General features: G+C 47.0%; 1 protein-coding gene and 1 pseudogene across 3 annotated transcripts in view; both read left to right on the top strand.

The window, feature by feature from the left end:
• The window catches only part of VPS53 (VPS53 subunit of GARP complex), a 218,790-nt gene that overhangs the window by 53,929 nt on the left and 144,271 nt on the right, over positions 1-20,590 (top strand). For all 3 annotated transcript variants that reach the window (XR_010110596.1, XM_055102102.2, XM_055102101.2), the window contains 2 exons: positions 6,051-6,166; positions 8,527-8,646. Coding sequence is in view for 2 of the 3 variants with exons in the window: in XM_055102102.2 (XP_054958077.1) it covers positions 6,051-6,166; positions 8,527-8,646 (236 nt within the window). In the remaining variant the exon portion in view is untranslated. The remainder of the gene's footprint in view (positions 1-6,050; positions 6,167-8,526; positions 8,647-20,590) is intronic.
• Positions 4,448-6,050, top strand: LOC134729481 (small ribosomal subunit protein eS4-like; annotated as a pseudogene).

The raw sequence follows: 20,590 nt of genomic DNA, 5'->3' as shown, positions 1-20,590 counted from the left end.
CACACCCGGCAGCACCCAGGGGCCCTCGTCCTTCCCCAAGGGTGCACCACACCCAGCAGCACCCAGGGGCCCTCGTCCTTCCCCAAGGGTGCACCACACCCAGCAGCACCCAGGGGCCCTCGTCCTTCCCCAAGGGTGCACCACACCCAGCAGCACCCAGGGGCCCTCGTCCTTCCCCAAGGGTGCACCACACCCGGCAGCACCCAGGGGCCCTCGTCCTTCCCCAAGGGTGCACCACTCCCAGCAGCACCAGGGGCCCTCAAAGCGTGATGATCAGCGAGAGTATCCGATGCTGCTTTTGCTGGAGTTGATCGCATTTATTGATATCCTTATGATGCTAATCTGTGTTCTGGAGTATGCTTCCTCCTCCACCCGAGGGGGTTTGCAGTGACAGTTTACTCCCAAGTTACGAGACGTCTTATTTTAAAGCAGCTTGCTTTCCTGGACAGTGCTGTGCTGAAGGGAGGAAGAGGTGGGAGTGAGGGGAGAAGTGATCTTTGTTGAGCTCTTTCAGTGCCAGCAGTGTGCTGGTTCCTTTGTGTCAGCACTCTAATTTAGCCCTCACCACAACCTTATGAACTAGGATTTATGTTCATTATTATCTTTGCGATTACCCATCTTATAGATGAGAAAACTGAGACTCAGTGAGGCTGAGAAACTTGTTCTAGGATGCATCGTTGGTGAGTGGTAGAGCTGGGGTTCAGCCCTAGATCTGTCTGACTCTACAACCTCCCATTTCATGCTCTACCCGTTTTCGCAGCCCGTGGGCAACAGTTGAGGCAAATCAACTATGGGCATTCTGTCTCACAGGTGGTCTCGTGTAAGTCAGTTGAGGCGAGTCAACCATGGGCATTCTGTCTCACAGATGATCTCGTGTAGGTTTGACCTGAGTACCCCTGGTGTGCCCTGCCATTGATGGCTTTGTTAGGGAAAAATCAGTGGTTCAGTTTGTCTAGAGAAACACAGGCTGTGGGATGGGGAGTGACGGGAGATCCTGGGAATAAAGAGACCAGTCAGCTCCAGTGCAGAGCAGTGAGGGCCTGAAGAAGGAGTAGAGAGAAGGGATAGAGTCTTGAGATGAAGCAGAGGGAGAATATTTAGGACATAGAGAGAAGGGATAGAGTCTTGAGATGAAGCAGAGGGAGAATATTTAGGACATAGAGAGAAGGGATAGAGTCTTGAGATGAAGCAGAGGGAGAATATTTAGGATTTAATGATGCAGGGACCAGGAAGAGTCATAGATGATGTGACTTTGAACACAGTGGTTAAAGACCCCTGATGCAGCCGGGCACGGTGGCTCATGCCTGTAATCCCAGCACTTTAGGAGGCCAGGGAGGGGGGATCACTTGAGGCCAGGAGTTCAAGACCAGCCTGGCCAACATGGCGAAACCGTGTCTCTACTAAAAATATAAAAATTAACCAGGCGTCATGGAGCACACCTGTAATCCCAGCTACTCTGGAGGCTGAGGCAGAGAATCACTTGCCTGGGAGGTGGAGACTGCAGTGAACCAAGATCGCACTACTGCACTACAGCCTGGGCGACAGAGCGAAACTCCATCTCAAAAAATAAAAAATAAATAAATAAATAAAGACTCTCTATGTTAGACTGAAGCTAAAAACCCTGGAAGAGATACAGAGATTTTTTTGTAGGAAAAAGGATGCTGATTTCAGAGTTGCAAGTGGGTGATCAGGTTACAGGGCCAACCTTCAGCCTTCTATATCTAATTTATTATGCCACTCCTGATTTATTTATTTTTATTTTTTTTGCCCCAAATTTAAGTATTTGGTAAAGTGGTGGTGGTCTTAAACTTTTTTTTTTTTTAATTCATTGGAAACAGATTGTTTGGAGGTTATAGAAGGAGAGGAGGCTTGATGGGGAAGTCCCCATGAAAGAGGCTTTTTATAGCTAAGATCCAGGTAAGGCTTGCAGGATCATGGGTGTGGAATTGAGCTGTGCAGGTCATAACCTGTATGAGTTCACCTAGGGTGATCAGACCCTGAAAGAGCAGGGCACACGAACTCACGGCTGAGTGTCTCACTTTAGTGGGATGTATCTACCCACGAACTCCCTGCCGAGTTTCTCACTTCGGTGAGATGTATCTATCCACGAACTCACGGCCGAGTTTCTCACTTCAGTGGGATGTATCTATCCACGAACTCCCTGCCGAGTTTCTCACTTCAGTGGGATGTATCTGTCCACGAACTTACGGCCGAGTTTCTCACTTCAGTGGGATGTATCTGTCCACGAACTCACGGCCGAGTTTCTCACTTCAGTGGGATGTATCTGTCCACGAACTCACGGCCGAGTTTCTCACTTCAGTGGGATGTATCTGTCCACGAACTCACGGCCGAGTGTCTCACTTCAGTGGGATGTATCTGTCCACGAACTCACGGCCGAGTGTCTCACTTCAGTGGGATGTATCTGTCCACGAACTCACGGCCGAGTGTCTCACTTCAGTGGGATGTATCTGTCCACGAACTCACGGCCGAGTGTCTCACTTCAGTGGGATGTATCTGTCCACGAACTCACGGCCGAGTGTCTCACTTCAGTGGGATGTATCTGTCCACGAACTCACGGCCGAGTGTCTCACTTCAGTGGGATGTATCTGTCCACGAACTCACGGCCGAGTGTCTCACTTCAGTGGGATGTATCTGTCCACGAACTCACGGCCGAGTGTCTCACTTCAGTGGGATGTATCTGTCCACGAACTCACGGCCGAGTTTCTCACTTCAGTGGGATGTATCTGTCCACGAACTCCCTGCCGAGTTTCTCACTTCAGTGGGATGTATCTGTCCACGAACTCCCTGCCGAGTTTCTCACTTCAGTGCGATGTATCTGTCCACGAACTCACGGCCGAGTTTCTCACTTCAGTGCGATGTATCTGTCCACGAACTCATGGCCGAGTTTCTCACTTCAGTGGGATGTATCTGTCCACGAACTCACGGCCGAGTTTCTCACTTCAGTGGGATGTATCTGTCCACGAACTCACGGCCGAGTGTCTCACTTCAGTGGGATGTATCTGTCCACGAACTCACGGCCGAGTGTCTCACTTCAGTGGGATGTATCTGTCCACGAACTCCCTGCCGAGTTTCTCACTTCAGTGGGAAGTATCTGTCCACGAACTCACGGCCGAGTTTCTCACTTCAGTGGGATGTATCTATCCACGAACTCCCTGCCGAGTTTCTCACTTCAGTGGGATGTATCTGTCCACGAACTCACGGCCGAGTTTCTCACTTCAGTGGGATGTATCTGTCCACGAACTCACGGCCGAGTTTCTCACTTCAGTGGGATGTATCTGTCCACGAACTCACGGCCGAGTTTCTCACTTCAGTGGGATGTATCTGTCCACGAACTCCCTGCCGAGTTTCTCACTTCAGTGGGATGTATCTATCCACGAACTCACGGCCGAGTTTCTCACTTCAGTGGGATGTATCTATCCACGAACTCCCTGCCGAGTTTCTCACTTCAGTGGGATGTATCTGTCCACGAACTCACGGCCGAGTTTCTCACTTCAGTGGGATGTATCTGTCCACGAATTCACGGCCGAGTTTCTCACTTCAGTGGGATGTATCTGTCCACGAACTCACGGCCGAGTTTCTCACTTCAGTGGGATGTATCTGTCCACGAACTCCCTGCCGAGTTTCTCACTTCAGTGGGATGTATCTGTCCACGAACTCACGGCCGAGTTTCTCACTTCAGTGGGATGTATCTGTCCACGAACTCACGGCCGAGTTTCTCACTTCAGTGGGATGTATCTGTCCACGAACTCACGGCCGAGTTTCTCACTTCAGTGGGATGTATCTGTCCACGAACTCACGGCCGAGTTTCTCACTTCAGTGGGATGTATCTATCCACGAACTCACGGCCGAGTTTCTCACTTCAGTGGGATGTATCTATCCACGAACCCACGGCCGAGTTTCTCACTTTAGTGCGATGTATCTATCCAAGAACTCACGGCCGAGTTTCTCACTTCAGTGCGATGTATCTATCCACGAACTCACGGCCGAGTTTCTCACTTCAGTGGGATGTATCTATCCACGAACTCACGGCCGAGTTTCTCACTTCAGTGGGATGTATCTATCCATGAACTCACAGCCAAGTTTCTCACTTTAGTGCGAAGTATCTATCCAAGAACTCACGGCCGAGTTTCTCACTTTAGTGACATGTATCTATCCACGACCTCAACGGCCGAGTTTCTCACTTTAATGAGGATGTATCTATCCACAAACTCACGGCCAAGTTTCTCACTTTAATGAGGACGTATCTATCCATGAACTCATGGCCAAGTTACTCACTTTAATGGGATGTATCTATCCAGTGACTACAGTATTTGTGTTTGGTATCCAGGGCACTCCCTTCCTTCCAGGTGTCACAGAACCTGGGCAACCAAATTGCTATTAAGAAACTTTCGCTACGTGCACCGGAAGACAGAGGTCCTCTTTTCCTTGCCTAATGCAGCCATGGCTCGTGGTGCCAAGAAGCATCTGAAGCGGGTAGCAGCTCCAAAGCATTGGATGCTGGATAAATTGACCGGTGTGTTTGCTCCTCGTCCGTCCACCAATCCCCACAAGTTGAGAGAGTGTCTTCCCCTCATCATTTTCCTAAGGAACAGACTTAAGATTTGCATGCAGCGGTTCATTAAGATCGATGGCACGGTCCAAACTGATATAACATACCCTGCTGGGTTCATGGATGTCATCAGCATTGACAAGACAGGAGAGAATTTCCATCTGATCCATGACACCAAAGGTTGCTTTGCTGTACACCTGAGGAGGCCAAGTACAAGTTGTGCAAAGTGAGAAAAATCTTTGTGGGCACAAAAGGAATCCCTCATCTGGTGACTCATGTTGCTCGCACCATCCGCTACCCTGACCCCTCATCAAGGTGAATGACACCATTCAGATTGATTTGGAGACTGGCAAGATGACCTATTTCATCACGTTCGACACTGGCAAGCCGTATATGGTGACTGGAGGTGCTCACCTGGGAAGAGTTGGTGTGATCCCCAACAGAGGGAGGTACCCGGGATCTTTTGACGTGGTTCATGTGAAAGACACCAGTGGCAACAGCTTTGGCATTCGAGTTTCCAACATTTTCACTATTGGCAAGGGCAACTAATGATGGATTTCTCTTCCCCGAGGAAAGGGTATCCGCCTCACCATTGCTGAAGAGAGAGACAAGAGACTGGCGGCCAAACAGAGCAGCGGGTGAAATGGTCCGTGGGTGACATGTTAGATCTTTGTACGTAATTAAAAATAATGTGGCATGATAAAACACACACACACACACACACACACACACATTTCTTAGTCAGCATGGACCAAGAAACACAGTGGATGATTTCATCTGGGTGTTAGTAAAGTTGGGGAATTTTTCCAACTTCTCTATTGAATATGCTTTTCTGGTGACTGAAATATACTTGCATTCCCAGAGACAGCTTCTCTTCTCTTGGACCTGCTGAAACAACACTGTCAGGCTCTTACTCCCCAAATTGCCTTCTCACTCCCTGAAGACTGCTCCTGCCCTCCTAGTAACTTACATGTTAAGCGTATGTTACAGAGCTTATATTTCAATCTTCTTGAGATTTGAAAGTCTTCTTTGCTGGAAGCTCAGGCCCTCATTCCATTAGTAAAGACCGTCTGAGTACCTAGTACTGACTGATAGGTGTTTTATATGGCCCAGCGGCTTCATCACCAGAAGGCACACTTTCCTCACCTTGTTCAAGGAAAGGTGCTGTGCTTACCTCCTCTGTCCTGTGTGCTCAATACTGAATTGTTGTTTGGATCATTTCATTTGGGGTAAAAAAATAAAGTTCATTTCATGCTCACAACTGAAGGTTTTATAACCCTGAGTAAAGTCCAAAGAGATGCCACATTAAATTTTAAATGCCTGGTTGGAAATTATTTTTATTTTGTATTGTGAGAATGTTTGCTAACCTGAGATTTTTCCCTGCTTCATCTGCATTCGTTTCTTACGGAGCTACTTGCAGAAGTGTTTTACATCTTTCTTGACCGTCTTCCTTTCTTTCTTGTGGTTTTTCAATGTTTAGGTGAAAGAAATCACCCGTGATATTAAGCAATTAGATCACGCCAAACGCCACCTGACCACCTCAATCACCACACTGAACCACCTGCACATGCTGGCAGGAGGTGTCGACTCCCTCGAGTAAGCAATGCCAACTTTCTCTTTTGGGGCCACGGGAAATGTATCGTATAGAGAAAATGGTGTTGTCGCCTATTTACTTCTCAGCCAGGAAAGTCTCACCATCCTGCCCCACTTTCTGCAAATTGGCTTCAAGTGTTCAGTCACCATTTTTGCTTTGTGCCCTCTGGTGTTCAGAACCTAACAAACACTGGCAGCTAGTCAGAAGGGGACCCCAGAAGCCTTTCAGGACGACTCCAAGAATATGGCCCATCTTCAGGCTGTGGCTCTGTGCCATCAAGGCAGACAGAGTGACACAGGCCCATATTCACTCCAGGCAGACAGAGTGACACAGGCCCATATTCACTCCCTGCTGCTTCTGCCTCAGCAGGTTTCCTGCTTGCGTTGGGCTGAGTTGCGCTGTCATGGAAGAGACCCTATGAGACAGAACTCAATCATTCAAACCACTTTTTTTTTTCAATCTACTTTTTATAAAGTAGCTTTCCGTTTGGCTTGTAGAGGGAATGATACATCAGAACATTAGAAATAGAGAAGGAAGAGCTGGTGATTTACTACAAAGGAGCAATCTAAAGCCTCCTTTACTAGCAAGATTCTGACACTCCAGCTCACCTCTGTGGCCCGTCTCAGGCTGGGGACTCCCCCTGCTCCAGCCTCAGTGTGATTCCGTGTGTGGACAGGGAAAGCGCATCGTCATAGAAACTGAGATGCAGCATTCGAAGTCCTGGGTGGGGGAAGTGGGAGAGTGCCTTGAGGGAAAGAGGAGGAGGGGCGGGCCCCTTCCTGACCTCTCTAGGTATTGGATGAGCTCCAGGGACGCCTGGTCCACTCTCCTGTGAGCAGTGAGAGCAGCGGCCAGAGGGAGGCCAGAGGGTGATCACATTTGTTCCTTCGTGGGGTGGTCCCTGTCCACCAAACCATCAGACCAGGCAGTGGTAAGACCGGGCAGTGGTAAGACCAGGCGGTGGTAAAACCAGGTGGTGGTAGCAACGGAACACCTTGGCTTGAACTTGATCCTTTTTCTTTTTTTTTTTTTTTTTGAGATGGAGTCTGGCTCTGTCGCCCAGGCTGGAGTGCAGTGGCGCGATCTAGGCTCACTGCAAGCTCCGCCTCCCGGGTTCACGCCATTCTCCTGCCTCAGCCTCCCGAGTAGCTGGGACTACAGGCGCCCGCCACTACGCCCGGTTAATTTTTGTATTTTTAGTAGAGACGGGGTTTCGCCGTGTTAGCCAGGATGGTCTCGATCTCCTGACCTCGTGATCTGCCCGCCTCGGCCTCCCAAAGTGCTGGGATTACAGGCTTGAGCCACCGCGCCCGGCCAATCCTGTCTTTTTCAATGCCTCTTGTGGAAATTCATAAATTACAAATTTAATGAAATAACCCAACCCTAATGAAAAATTTAGATCTAATAGTTTATATTTCCTCCCTGTGCGTAACTTGATTTTATCAGCATCCTTTTATTTAAGCGTCATTAACCTTAGCAGTAGGGAAAGTAGAGGTCTGTGATACAGACGCCTTAGAACCTACAGATTTCAGTTAATAGCTAAAGTGCTGCTCTTTGTGTATTTTTGTTTTTGTTTTTGAGACGGAGTCTCCCACTGTCACCCTGGCTGGAGTGCAGTGGCACGATCTCGGGTCACTGAAACCTCCGCCTCCCAGGTTCAAGCGAGTCTCTTGCCTCAGCCTCCCGAGTAGCTGGGATTACAGGCATCCACCACCACGCCCAGCTAATTTTGTGTATTTTTAGTAGAGATGGTGTTTCACCGTGTTGGCCAGGATGATCTCGATCTCGTGACCTCGTGATCTGCCCGCCTCGGCCTCCCACAGTGCGGGGATGACAGGCGTGAGCCACCTCGGCCTCCCACAGTGCAGGGATGACAGGCTGAGCCACCGCGCCTGGCTGCACCCTTTGTGTTTGGTTTGCTCATAGGCTGTAATCCTCAGATAGTAACATCCCTACCCCTGTTCTCTGTCCCAAGCTTGCTAATCTCATAATATCCAACCCAAATTCTAAATTCATCGTCTTCCCAGATTCCCCTCCCCACACCAAATGAGAATTCATCACTCACACATTCTTCCTGCCGTAGCACATAATTTGTACTTCTGTTTAGAACATAGTTCATCCTTTTTGATACTAGTTAGATGTGTACTTGACTCTCTCCCTTACTGTATGGTGTCACCTTGAGGATTTGGACCAGATCCTGTTTTTTCCTCCCACAACGCACAGCAGCTTATATACTCAGCGCTCAGCGAACGTTGATTCAGCTGAGTTGATATCTGTTTGAGAGCTAGCGTGGGTTGTTCTGTGTCTGTATCTTGCGTCTTTAGTGTTTTTCTAGGCTTTTAAACTTACTCTTTCCTTGCAGAGCCATGACCAGGCGAAGACAATACGGAGAAGTTGCTAATCTCCTTCAGGGTGTGATGAATGTCCTGGAGCATTTCCACAAGTATATGGGGATTCCGCAGATCCGGCAGCTTTCCGAAAGGTAAACTGTCACCGGAGGGAAAGTATATGGGGATTCCGCAGATCCGGCAGCTTTCCGAAAGGTAAACTGTCACCGGAGGGAAAGTATATGGGGATTCCGCAGATCCGGCAGCTTTCCGAAAGGTAAACTGTCACTGGAGGGAAAGTATATGGGGATTCCGCAGATCCGGCAGCTAAACTTTCCGAAAGGTAAACTGTCACCGGAAGAAGTGATCTTGCTTTCAGAAAAGGACCTGGTGCTAGGAAGTGCTTAAGCACTTAGCTCAGCGTGTTCACTGCAGAGTCTTAGTGTGTGAAGGAATCTCAGATGCTACCTGATCTAACTCTGTCTGGTGCAGACGTTCCCCCACTTTACCCCTTCCCATGTCTTCCAAAGCTGCCTGTGGTAGATAGTTACAGTTGTATAAATGGACAACTCTCAGTTGTCCCCATTTGTGAGAGAAACTGTTCTAGGTATCTATTTCTTTGTAACAAACCAGCACAAAACTTAGTAGCTTAAAACAATAATTGTTTTGCACGTATAATTTGGCCTCGCTCGGGGACCAGCTCATCCCTGCTCCATGCAGCATTAGCCGAGGCAGCTCAGGAGGGGACTGGAGAATGCATTGGCTCACTCTCATGGCTGGCTCCTTGGTGCTTGCTGTCAGCTGGGAGCTCGGCCAGGCCGTTGCTGGGATTCTTTGTTGTCTTCCACGGTCTGCTTGGACTTCCTCACGGTAAGGTGGCTGGTTCCAAGAATGAGCGTCCCAAGAGAACCAAGCCTTGGAAATTTCATAGCATCACTTCTGCCATAGTCACAAGGCTGCTAAGATTCAAGAGGAAGGAACATAGTCTTCTCCCACCCGCTAACGGGAGGAATGTCAAAGTCACATTGTTACAAAAAGCATGTGGGATGGGATAGATTGCTGTGGCAGTCTTTAGAAAATACAGTGAGCCACGGCCGGGTATGGTGGCTCACACCTGTAATCCCAGCACTTTGGGAGGCCGAGGCGGGTGGATCACCCGAGGTCAGGAGTTCGAGGCCAGCCTGGCCAACATGGCAAAACCCCGTCTCTACTAAAAATACAAAAATTATCTGGACATGGTGGCAGGTGCCTGTAATCCCAGCTACTCAGGAAGCTGAGGCAGGAGTCACTTGAACCTGGGAAGTGGAGGTTGCAGTGAGCTGAGATCCTGCCATTGTACTCTAGCCTGGGCGACAGGGTGAGACTCAAAAAAAAAAAAAAAAATACAGTGAACCACAAAAACTTCAGATACGATAAAAAGATGACTTTCCCCCCAACCTTATTCTTTCCTTCTTATTGCTGTTGAGTTTTAATCCCAGATTGAGATCCAGTGGAAAGGAAAGTAATTTCTCAGAGCGAAGGAGGATGAGGATTCCAAGGGAGGACTAGGAGGAGTTGATGCAGCACCTTTTCTGTTAGAAGGAGGGGCAGGAAGAACGCTGAGAAGGCAGAGACCGTCACAACTGACAAATTCTAACCTTCCTTGCAGCAAAGAAGAAATGAAGGCGTTGTTACTGAGCAGCAGCTACGTTTCTGACTCTGCCTTCTTAATAAGGCCCGAATGCTACAGGCTTCTTTGTTTTCCTTAAGTTTCCTTATTTGTAATTATATAAGTAATACACATAGACTTTAAAAAATAGAGACAGGGTCTCACTCTGTCACCCAGGATGGAGTGTAGTGGCAGAATTACTGCTCACTGCAGCTTGGAACTCCTGGGCTCAGCTGATCCTCCCACCACAGTTTCCCAAGCAGCTGGGACTACAAGCACGCAGCACCTCACCCAACTAACTTTGTTACTTTTTTGTAGAGACAGGGTCTCACTCTGTGGCCCAGGGCTGGTCTTGGGCTCCCAGTGCATCGGGGTTACAGGCGTGAGCCACTGCACCTGGTTCCACATCTTCTATTGTTTAAAAAGGTCAAATATGTATACAGGTGAAACCTAAGTTCCCTTTACCTAGACTTCAGAATCCCATTGTTGTCCTCAGAGGTGGTAATTGTTATCAGTTTAATGGCTATCACTGCGGATTTGTGTGTGTGTATTTACGTAAATCTGTAGTTTAATGGCTATCGCTGCGGATTTGTATGTGTGTCTTTACGTAAATCTGTAGTTTAATGGCTATCGCTCCGGATTTGTGTGTGTGTATTTACATAAATCTGTAGTTTCAGTGGCTATCGCTCTGGATTTGTGTGTGTATTTACATAAATCTATAGTTTTAATCCTATCTCTCCGGATTTGTGTGTGTATTTATATAAATCTATAGTTTCAGTTAATGGCTTTGTTTTTGCTTTGTTTTGTTTTAACTAAATGGTTTCATGCCTTACGCTTTATTCTAAAAACTGCTTTTTGTTTTCAACCACATGTATTTTAGATATTTTTTTTCTCATCAGTATGTATAGACCTGCTTCATTCTCTGGAATTGATGCACAGAACCCCATAGCGTAACATACCGCAGATTATTTCACCATTTTGGTAGCACTAGGTCGTTGTTTCTAATTTTTAAAATATGCCCCCTTTTGCACATATGCAAGTATTTCTCTGGGACAGATTCTGGGTTATAGGTTTGTATACATTTAAAATTTTAGTAGCTACTGCCCATTTGCCCTCCAGCAAAGCTTTATATACTTGTAGTACGATCTGTACAGTATGAGAGCACCCTTACCCTCAGCAACACTTGATATTGTTGTTTTTCATTTTTATCTATCTTATGGTTGAAAACGGTATCCGGTTCCTTTAATTTTCATTTTCTTTGTAGCTAGTAAGATTAGTGTTTTGTTTTGTTTTTTTGAGACAGAGTCTTGCTGTGTTGCCTAGGCTGGAGTGCAGTGGCGTGGTCATAGCTCACTGCAACCTGGAACTCCTGGGCTCAAGTGATCCTCCTGCCTCCACCTCCTGAGTAGCCAGGAATACAGGCAAATACCACCATGCCTGGCTGATTTTTAACATTTTTCTGTAGAGGTGGGATCTTCTTATGTTGCCCAGGCTGGTCTTCAACTCCTGGGCTCAAGTGATCCTCCTGCCTCATCCTCCCAAAGTGCTGGGATTACAAGCGTGAGCCACTGTACCTAGCCCCAGTTGTCTTCTTCGTCTAAACACTCATGAGTTTCTCATACTCTAAGAAATTATTCTGCTTTATTCCTTTCTTTGAGTAGTCTCTACAACTTGGTCTCTGCATTCTCTCCTTGTGGAATTCTTGTTACGTGAACGTTGGATCTTCTAGATCTGCTGCCATGTCTCTTAATTTTCCTTTCATGCTTTCCATCTCTTTGTCCTTTTGAACTGCTTTCTGAAAGAATTCCTCAACCCAGTCTTCCTATTTTAATTTATTCTTCACTTGCATCCATTGTGCTATTTGGCCCAGCTGTTGAATTTTTATTTTAAAAATCCAGCTTTTTAATTTCCAGCATATCTAGCTGATTCTTTTCTCATGGGCATAATATTCTCATGTCTCTCCCATGGAATAGAAATTACGTGTTTATTAAAGCACTGGGTTGCCTGTTCCATTTCTCTGTCCTACAGTGTACAATCTTCAGTGCCTCTTCCATTCCTCTGTCCTCCAGTGTAAGAACTTCAGTGCATGTTCCATTCCTCTGTCCTCCAGTGTAAGATCTTCGGTGCCTGTTCCATTCCTCTGTCCTCCAGTGTAAGATCTTCAGTGCCTGTTCCATTCCTCTGTCCTCCAGTGTAAGATCTTCAGTGCCTGTTCCATTCCTCTGTCCTCCAGTGTAAGATCTTCAGTGCCTGTTCCATTCCTCTGTCCTCCAGTGTAAGATCTTCAGTGCCTGTTCCATTCCTCTGTCCTCCAGTGTAAGATCTTCGGTGCCTGTTCCATTCCTCTGTCCTCCAGTGTAAGATCTTCAGTGCCTGTTCCATTCCTCTGTCCTCCAGTGTAAGATCTTAGTGCCTGTTCCATTCCTCTGTCCTATAGTGTAAGATCTTCAGTGCCTGTTCCATTCCTCTGTCCTCCAGTGTAAGATCTTCAGTGCCTGTTCCATTCCTCTGTCCTCCAGTGTAAGATCTTCAGTGCCTGTTCCATTCCTCTGTCCTCCAGTGTAAGATCTTAGTGCCTGTTCCATTCCTCTGTCCTCCAGTGTAAGATCTTAGTGCCTGTTCCATTCCTCTGTCCTCCAGTGTAAAATCTTCAGTGCCTGTTCCATTCCTCTGTCCTCCAGTGTAAGATCTTAGTGCCTGTTCCATTCCTCTGTCCTCCAGTGTAAGATCTTCAGTGCCTGTTCCATTTCTCTGTTTTCCAGTGTAAGATCTTCAGTGCCTCTTCCATTCCTCTGTCCTCCAGTGTAAGATCTTCAGTGCCTGTTCCATTCCTCTGTCCTCCAGTGTAAGATCTTCAGTGCCTGTTCCATTCCTCTGTCCTATAGTGTAAGATCTTAGTGCCTGTTCCATTCCTCTGTCCTCCAATGTAAGATCTTCAGTGCCTGTTCCATTCCTCTGTCCTCCAGTGTAAGATCTTCAGTGCCTGTTCCATTCCTCTGTCCTCCAGTGTAAGATCTTCAGTGCCTGTTCCATTCCTCTGTCCTATAGTGTAAGATCTTCAGTGCCTGTTCCATTCCTCTGTCCTCCAGTGTAAGATCTTCAGTGCCTGTTCCATTCCTCTGTCCTCCAGTGTAAGATCTTCAGTGCCTGTTCCATTCCTCTGTCCTCCAGTGTAAGATCTTAGTGCCTGTTCCATTCCTCTGTCCTCCAGTGTAAGATCTTCAGTGCCTGTTCCATTTCTCTGTCCTCCAGTGTAAGATCTTCAGTGCCTCTTCCATTCCTCTGTCCTCCAGTGTAAGATCTTCAGTGCCTCTTCCATTCCTCTGTCCTCCAGTGTAAGATCTTCAGTGCCTCTTCCATTCCTCTGTCCTCCAGTGTAAGATCTTCAGTGCCTGTTCCATTCCTCTGTCCTCCAGTGTAAGATCTTCAGTGCCTGTTCCATTCCTCTGTCCTCCAGTGTAAGATCTTCAGTGCCTGTTCCATTCCTCTGTCCTCCAGTGTAAGATCTTAGTGCCTGTTCCATTCCTCTGTCCTCCAGTGTAAGATCTTCAGTGCCTGTTCCATTCCTCTGTCCTCCAGTGTAAGATCTTCAGTGCCTGTTCCATTCCTCTGTCCTCCAGTGTAAGATCTTCAGTGCCTGTTCCATTCCTCTGTCCTCCAGTGTAAGATCTTCGGTGCCTGTTCCATTCCTCTGTCCTCCAGTGTAAGATCTTCAGTGCCTGTTCCATTCCTCTGTCCTACAGTGTAAAAATGTTCAGTGCCTGTTCCATTCCTCTGTCCTCCAGTGTAAGATCTTCGGTGCCTGTTCCATTCCTCTGTCCTCCAGTGTAAGATCTTAGTGCCTGTTCCATTCCTCTGTCCTCCAGTGTAAGATCTTCGGTGCCTGTTCCATTCCTCTGTCCTCCAGTGTAAGATCTTAGTGCCTGTTCCATTCCTCTGTCCTCCAGTGTAAGATCTTCAGTGCCTGTTCCATTCCTCTGTCCTATAGTGTAAGATCTTAGTGCCTGTTCCATTCCTCTGTCCTCCAGTGTAAGATCTTCAGTGCCTGTTCCATTCCTCTGTCCTCCAGTGTAAGATCTTCAGTGCCTGTTCCATTCCTCTGTCCTCCAGTGTAAGATCTTCATTGCCTGTTCCATTCCTCTGTCCTCCAGTGTAAGATCTTCAGTGCCTGTTCCATTCCTCTGTCCTATAGTGTAAGATCTTCAGTGCCTGTTCCATTCCTCTGTCCTCCAGTGTAAGATCTTCAGTGCCTGTTCCATTCCTCTGTCCTCCAGTGTAAGATCTTCAGTGCCTGTTCCATTCCTCTGTCCTATAGTGTAAGATCTTCAGTGCCTGTTCCATTCCTCTGTCCTATAGTGTAAGATCTTCAGTGCCTGTTCCATTCCTCTGTCCTATAGTGTAAGATCTTCAGTGCCTGTTCCATTCCTCTGTCCTCCAGTGTAAGATCTTCAGTGCCTGTTCCATTCCTCTGTCCTCCAGTGTAAGATCTTCAGTGCCTGTTCCATTCCTCTGTCCTCCAGTGTAAGATCTTCAGTGCCTGTTCCATTCCTCTGTCCTCCAGTGTAAGATCTTAGTGCCTGTTCCATTCCTCTGTCCTCCAGTGTAAGATCTTCAGTGCCTGTTCCATTCCTCTGTCCTCCAGTGTAAGATCTTCAGTGCCTGTTCCATTCCTCTGTCCTACAGTGTAAGATCTTCAGTGCCTGTTCCATTCCTCTGTCCTCCAGTGTAAGATCTTCAGTGCCTGTTCCATTCCTCTGTTCTCCAGTGTAAGATCTTCAGTTTGTTCAGCATGGCAATTCTTTCTCTTTAGCATTTCTCAAATGTTTAGTGATTCTTAGCTGAAACCTCATTTTTATTTTATTTATTTATTTTTTGAGACCAAGTCTCACTCCATTGCCCAGGCTGGAGTGCAGTGGCACAATCTCAGCTCACTGCAATCTCCGCCTCCCGGGTTTAAGCAATTCTCCTGCCTCAGCCTCCCAAGTAGCTGGGACTACAGGCGCCCACCACCCATGCCCAGCTAAGTTTTGTATTTTTAGTAGAGACAGGGTTTCACCGTGTTGGCCAGGCTGGTCTCGAACTCTTGACACCTCAAGTGATCCACCTGCCTCAGTCTCCCAAAGTGCTGGGATGACAGGTGTGAGCCACCGTGCCCGGCCTTATTTTTATTTTTGACATTCTCTATTAGTCTGATCAAGAATGCTCTTTTACTGCTACCTGCTCGTGGGCGAGAAATGGGAATTGCTACTTGGCTAAGTGTATCACAGACAGCTTTTCCAAAGAGAGGGGGGCCAGACCTGGAGAAACCTGCCAGGTGGGTGTCCCAGCGGCTGATCTCCTAGGCTTGGAGGCTCCCTGGTCTTCTTGGGTGTTGGCAGCCCCTCTGGCTACTGCTGAAGTTCTCAGACCCAGAGGCCCACCCCTGCCACCTGACGTGAGCATTCACACATTCACGGTGTGGGTGCAGACATGGACAGTGGCCCCATCCTGCTCCTGGTATCGCCACCTTCATGTCTTTCATTTTCGAGAAGCATTTTTGGGCAGTGATTTTCTGTCATCCTTCCTACCAGGAAGTCCTCAGGCTTCTAGTATACCACTTTTCTTGTCTGGATTTGGATTTTCATGAAAATCTTTTTATTATTTCTGACGCTCCGGGGCAGGAATGGGAGGTTGCAACATGTGCTCAGTGTGCATCTTGCCGAGCTTGGCAGAACGCTAGGGAAATTGCCACCCTTTCCCTCATCCTTCCTACCCCTCACACCTAGAGCCAGCTGATCACCTTATCAGACTGGACTGTCAGGCAGCCAAGAAAGCAGGCGAACAGGACTTTATGAGCTGCAAGAAAGAAGGAGCCTGGATGGAGCAGGCAGATTTGCTGTCAGCGGATGGGGGAGGAGGAGGAAGGCAGTCCCTTCTACCCCTGCTCTCAGGATGATTCAGAGTTGATCTCTTTCACATTCGTTTGTTCTTTTCTTCATTTGCATGATAGATATTTACTCTGCATTTTCTACATCCTAGGCCCCGTGCTAGGGAACTGAAGGCACAAAGATAAGAAATACACACTCTCTGCCTTCAAAGAGTTCACCATTTTTGTATGGAGAAGAAAGACATTAATAGAAGATTCCAGCGTAACAGATGTAACAAAACTGGTATATGCTGTACAAGGCATAGCAGGATCTCAGAAGAGGAATTGATAGGCTGAAGCAGGGGCTGAGGGCAGGGGTCATAGACAAATTCTGTTTTAATCTGAATCTTAAAAGAATGGGTGGGATCTTACCAACGTGACAGTAATGGGGGAAAGAAGGAAGAGGGAGTCTCATGGAGTTTGGAGGCAGCAGAGGGAGACAGGGCTGCATAGGTAGATCGGGTCAGGTTTTATATGCCTTGCTAAATAATTTATTTTTTATTTTGTGGACAGTGAAAGATTTTAAGTGCGGGGGGCATGATCTCACTTGTATTTTGTAAAAGTCTAGTGGGTTATAGAGGTACAGGAGTCTGGATAAAATAAGACCCTTAGGAGGCAGTGGCCACGCAGTCACGGAGATGTTTGTGGGAGCCGATCTCCAGTCCGTGATATGGATTAGAAAAGATAAGACTCTTAGGAGGCAGTGGCCATGCGGTCATGGAGATGTGTGTGGGAGCCAGTCTCCAGTCAGTGATATGGATTAGAAAAGATAAGACCCTTATCAGGCAGTGGCCACGCGGTCATGGAGATGTGTGTGGGAGCCGATCTCCAGTCCATGGTATGATTTAGAAAAGATAAAACCCTTATCAGGCAGTGGCCACGTGGTCACGGAGATGTGTGTGGGAGCCGATCTCCAGTCTGTGGTATGAATTAGAAAAGATAAGACCCTTATCAGGCAGTGGCCACGCGGTCACGGAGATGTGTGTGAGAGCCAATCTCCAGTCCGTGATATGGATTAGAAAAGATAAGACACTTAGGAGGCAGTGGCCACACGGTCACGGAGATGTGTGTGGGAGCCAGTCTCCAGTCAGTGATATGGATTAGAAAAGATGAGAACTTAGGAGGCAGTGGCCATGCGGTCACGGAGATGTGTGTGAGAGCCAATCTCCAGTCAGTGATATGGATTAGAAAAGATAAGACCCTTAGGAGGCAGTGGCCACATGGTCGCGGAGTTGTGTGTGGGAGCCGATCTCCAGTCCGTGGTATGGATTAGAAAAAATAAGACCCTTATCAGGCAATGGCCACACGGTCATGGAGATGTTTGTGGGAGCCAATCTCCACTCCATGGTATGAATCAGAAAAGGTAAGACCCTTATCAGGCAGTGGCCACGCGGTCACAGGGATATGTGTGCGAGCCGATCTCCAGTCAGTGGTATGGATTAGAAAAGATAAGACCCTTATCAGGCAGTGGCCACACGGTCACGGAGATGTGTGTGGGAGCCGATCTCCAGTCGGTGGTACGGATTAGAAAAGATAAGACCGTTATCAGGCAGTGGCCACACGGTCACAGAGATGTGTGTGGGAACCGATCTCTAGTCAGTGGTATGGATTAGAAAAGATAAGACCCTTATCAGGCAGTGGCCACGCGGTCACGGAGATGGCGTGTGGGAGCCGATCTCCAGTCAGTGGTACGGGTTAGAAAAGATAAGACCGTTATCAGGCAGTGGCCACGCGGTCACGGAGATGTGTGTGGGAGCTGATCTCCAGTCAGTGGTGTGGATTAGAAAAGGTAAGACCCTTATCAGGCAGTGGCCACGCGGTCACGGAGATGTGTGTGGGAGTCAATCTCCAGTCAGTGGTACGGGTTAGAAAAGATAAGCCCCTTATCAGGCAGTGGCCACGCAGTCACGGAAATGTGTGTGGGAGCCGATCTCCAGTCAGTGGTACGGGTTAGAAAAGGTAAGACCCTTATCAGGCAGTGGCCACGCGGTCACGGAGATGTGTGTGGGAGCCGATCTCCAGTCGGCATAAAGGAAGGGGTTGTGCATGGCAGGAACATGACAGAACTAACTTTTATTTGGCAGAAACCAGCATAGGGATTCGTTAATAACTCAAAATGGATCTGTAACCTGGATGTAAAACCTAATTCTAAAACTCTTAGAAGAAAACGAAGAGCAGATCTTCACACCACTGTATTTGGCAGCAGTTTCTTGGATATGACACCAAAGTCCTAGGCAACAAAAGGAAAACATAGATAAATGGGACTTTATGAAAAAATTTAAAACTTGTGCATGAAAAAACAGTATCAGCAGGGTAAAATGGCAATGCACAGAATGGGAAGAATATTTCCAAATCATTTATCTGATAATGGATTAATATCTAGAATATATAAAGAATTCCCAGAAATCAACAACAAAAAGCCAAACAACTCAATTAAAAAACCAGCAAAGGATTTGAATAAGCATTTCTCCAAAGAAGATAAATAAATGGCCAATAAACATGAAAAGGTGCCCCCGTTAGGACGTGAAGTGACACTGCATTGTGGTTTCCACCTGCATTTCTCCAACGGGCTTTTTAGGTTGATGTAGTCCCACTTGTTTCTTTTTGCTTTTGCTGCCTGTACTTTTGGTGGGCTCTTTGCTTTTCAACATTTGTTCGAAGAGGTAGTTTTAAAAATTTGAAGGAACTTAATAATCACTGTTATAATCACATTCCTGAAAAATAGAAAATCCAACATTCTATGAATATATTTCAGTGCTCCAAACGTTCATTATCACATAAGGTTGCTGCAAACACAGGAGGATTTACTTATCTTTTAGTTCATTTCGCAATCTCTATTTGCAATAATTTTGTGTAGGTTAATACAGAATATGTGCTATTAAGTAACACTAAAAAGGCTGGGCATGGTGGCTCACACCTGGAATCCCAGCACTTTGGTAGGCCGAGACAGGCAGATCGCTTGAGCTCTGGAGTTCAAGACCAGCCTGGACAACATGGTGAAACCCTGTCTCTACCAAAAATACAAAAAGTGAGCTGGTGTGGTGATGTGTGCCTGTGGTTCCAGTTACTTGGGAGGCTGAAATGGGAGGATCACTTGAGCTCTGGAAGTGGAGGCTGCAGTGAGCCGAGACTGTGCCACTGCACTCCAGCCTGGGCAAGAGAGCAGACCCGTCTCAGGGGGGGAAAAAAAATAACACTAAAAAGAGCACAAGAGGAGACAACTTCTTATTTTTATTTTCAGTGCTTGACTAGGATTGTTTTTTTAAGAGGTAATAAACGTTTGAGAAAAGTCCAGACTTCTTATTTTTAGCATCCTTTCTGGTGAATTTGCTTCCCTTATGTTTACGTGCTGATGGTAGAACCATCTGGAAATGATAGAAATAGCTATTTGTTGTAAGGGGCGGGAGATGGCAGGCGGGTTACCACCCTCTGCATTGCTTCCGTTTCTCAAATTTACTGTCTTGCTGTCTGTAAAGTGTAGAAGTCATGTGAAAAGTTGTGTTCTGAAATCTTTGCCTGTACATTTGAAATAGGAAGTTCATGAGCCTTGATTTGAGCAGAGCTAATTCTTCCAACTACCCTTCTGGCAAATGCTTCCATGCTTAATGTAGCATTGGAGGAAAGAGTTTTTTCTTTAGCATCTTTACATTTCAAATCCTCCTGGCCTAAGCATATCCATGAAAGGGAATGTTTCTAGTCATCAGTCAGCATCTCCCAATGAAGAATGGAAGAGTCTTACATTCTCTTGAAAACCATGAAACTCTTGAACTAAAATATATTTTTCACAGCCATTTCTAACCTCTTATAAATGTGAGAAAGGCTTGGCAGGTCTCATGGTGGAGTGAAAAAAGAACTCAACCTGGAAATGGACAGGCCTGCACAGCTCTATGGCCTCGACAAGTTCCTCCTGGGCCTCCTGGGTTGCCAAGTATGAGTGTTGTCCTCGGTTGCCAAGTATGAGTGTTGTCCTTGGTGATCTCAGAAGTGTCTCATGGGGTCACTCAAGATTCTAGGCTGAGATTCTTTATGGTGTCTGTTTGGAACTGTAGCATTTGACTAATTAACCCTGCTGTTTAGAAGACTGTGGTTTGGGAGGGCGGTATATTTATTTGGGAACTGTTGGGGGTGTTTTCTTTGGGACTGTCACTCACAAGGTAACAAAAGTCTCAGGGCTACTTTATCCACAGATATCTGAACAATGTTCATAATTTGCTGTCTGTCTGTGACTCCCCCTTACGAAAAGCTGAGAACACCTTTAGGAAAGGGTGCCTTGGAACAGCCCTGCAGTCACGTGGCATGGAGGATGCCAGAAACCACCTGGTTGACTTTCCTTTCTGGGCAGCACAATGAATCTTTTGTTTCTGAAGAGTGACCCATTTGGGGTTGCAACCATGCAACAGGCTGAACTTACTTGGATGCCAGGAGGAATTTTTGTTTTCCCTGTTCTCTATGAGTTGTAGGCGGACTTTCACAAGAATGGCTAGGAAATCAGTTGGGCACGGTGGCTCATGCCTGTAATCCTAGCACTTTGGGAGGCTGAAGTGGG

This window comes from Pan paniscus, chromosome 19, assembly GCF_029289425.2.
Source record: "Pan paniscus chromosome 19, NHGRI_mPanPan1-v2.0_pri, whole genome shotgun sequence".
NCBI lineage: Eukaryota > Metazoa > Chordata > Mammalia > Primates > Hominidae > Pan > Pan paniscus.
Note: the sequence above shows the minus strand (reverse complement) of the source record. Positions and strands in the feature narration are given on the sequence as shown.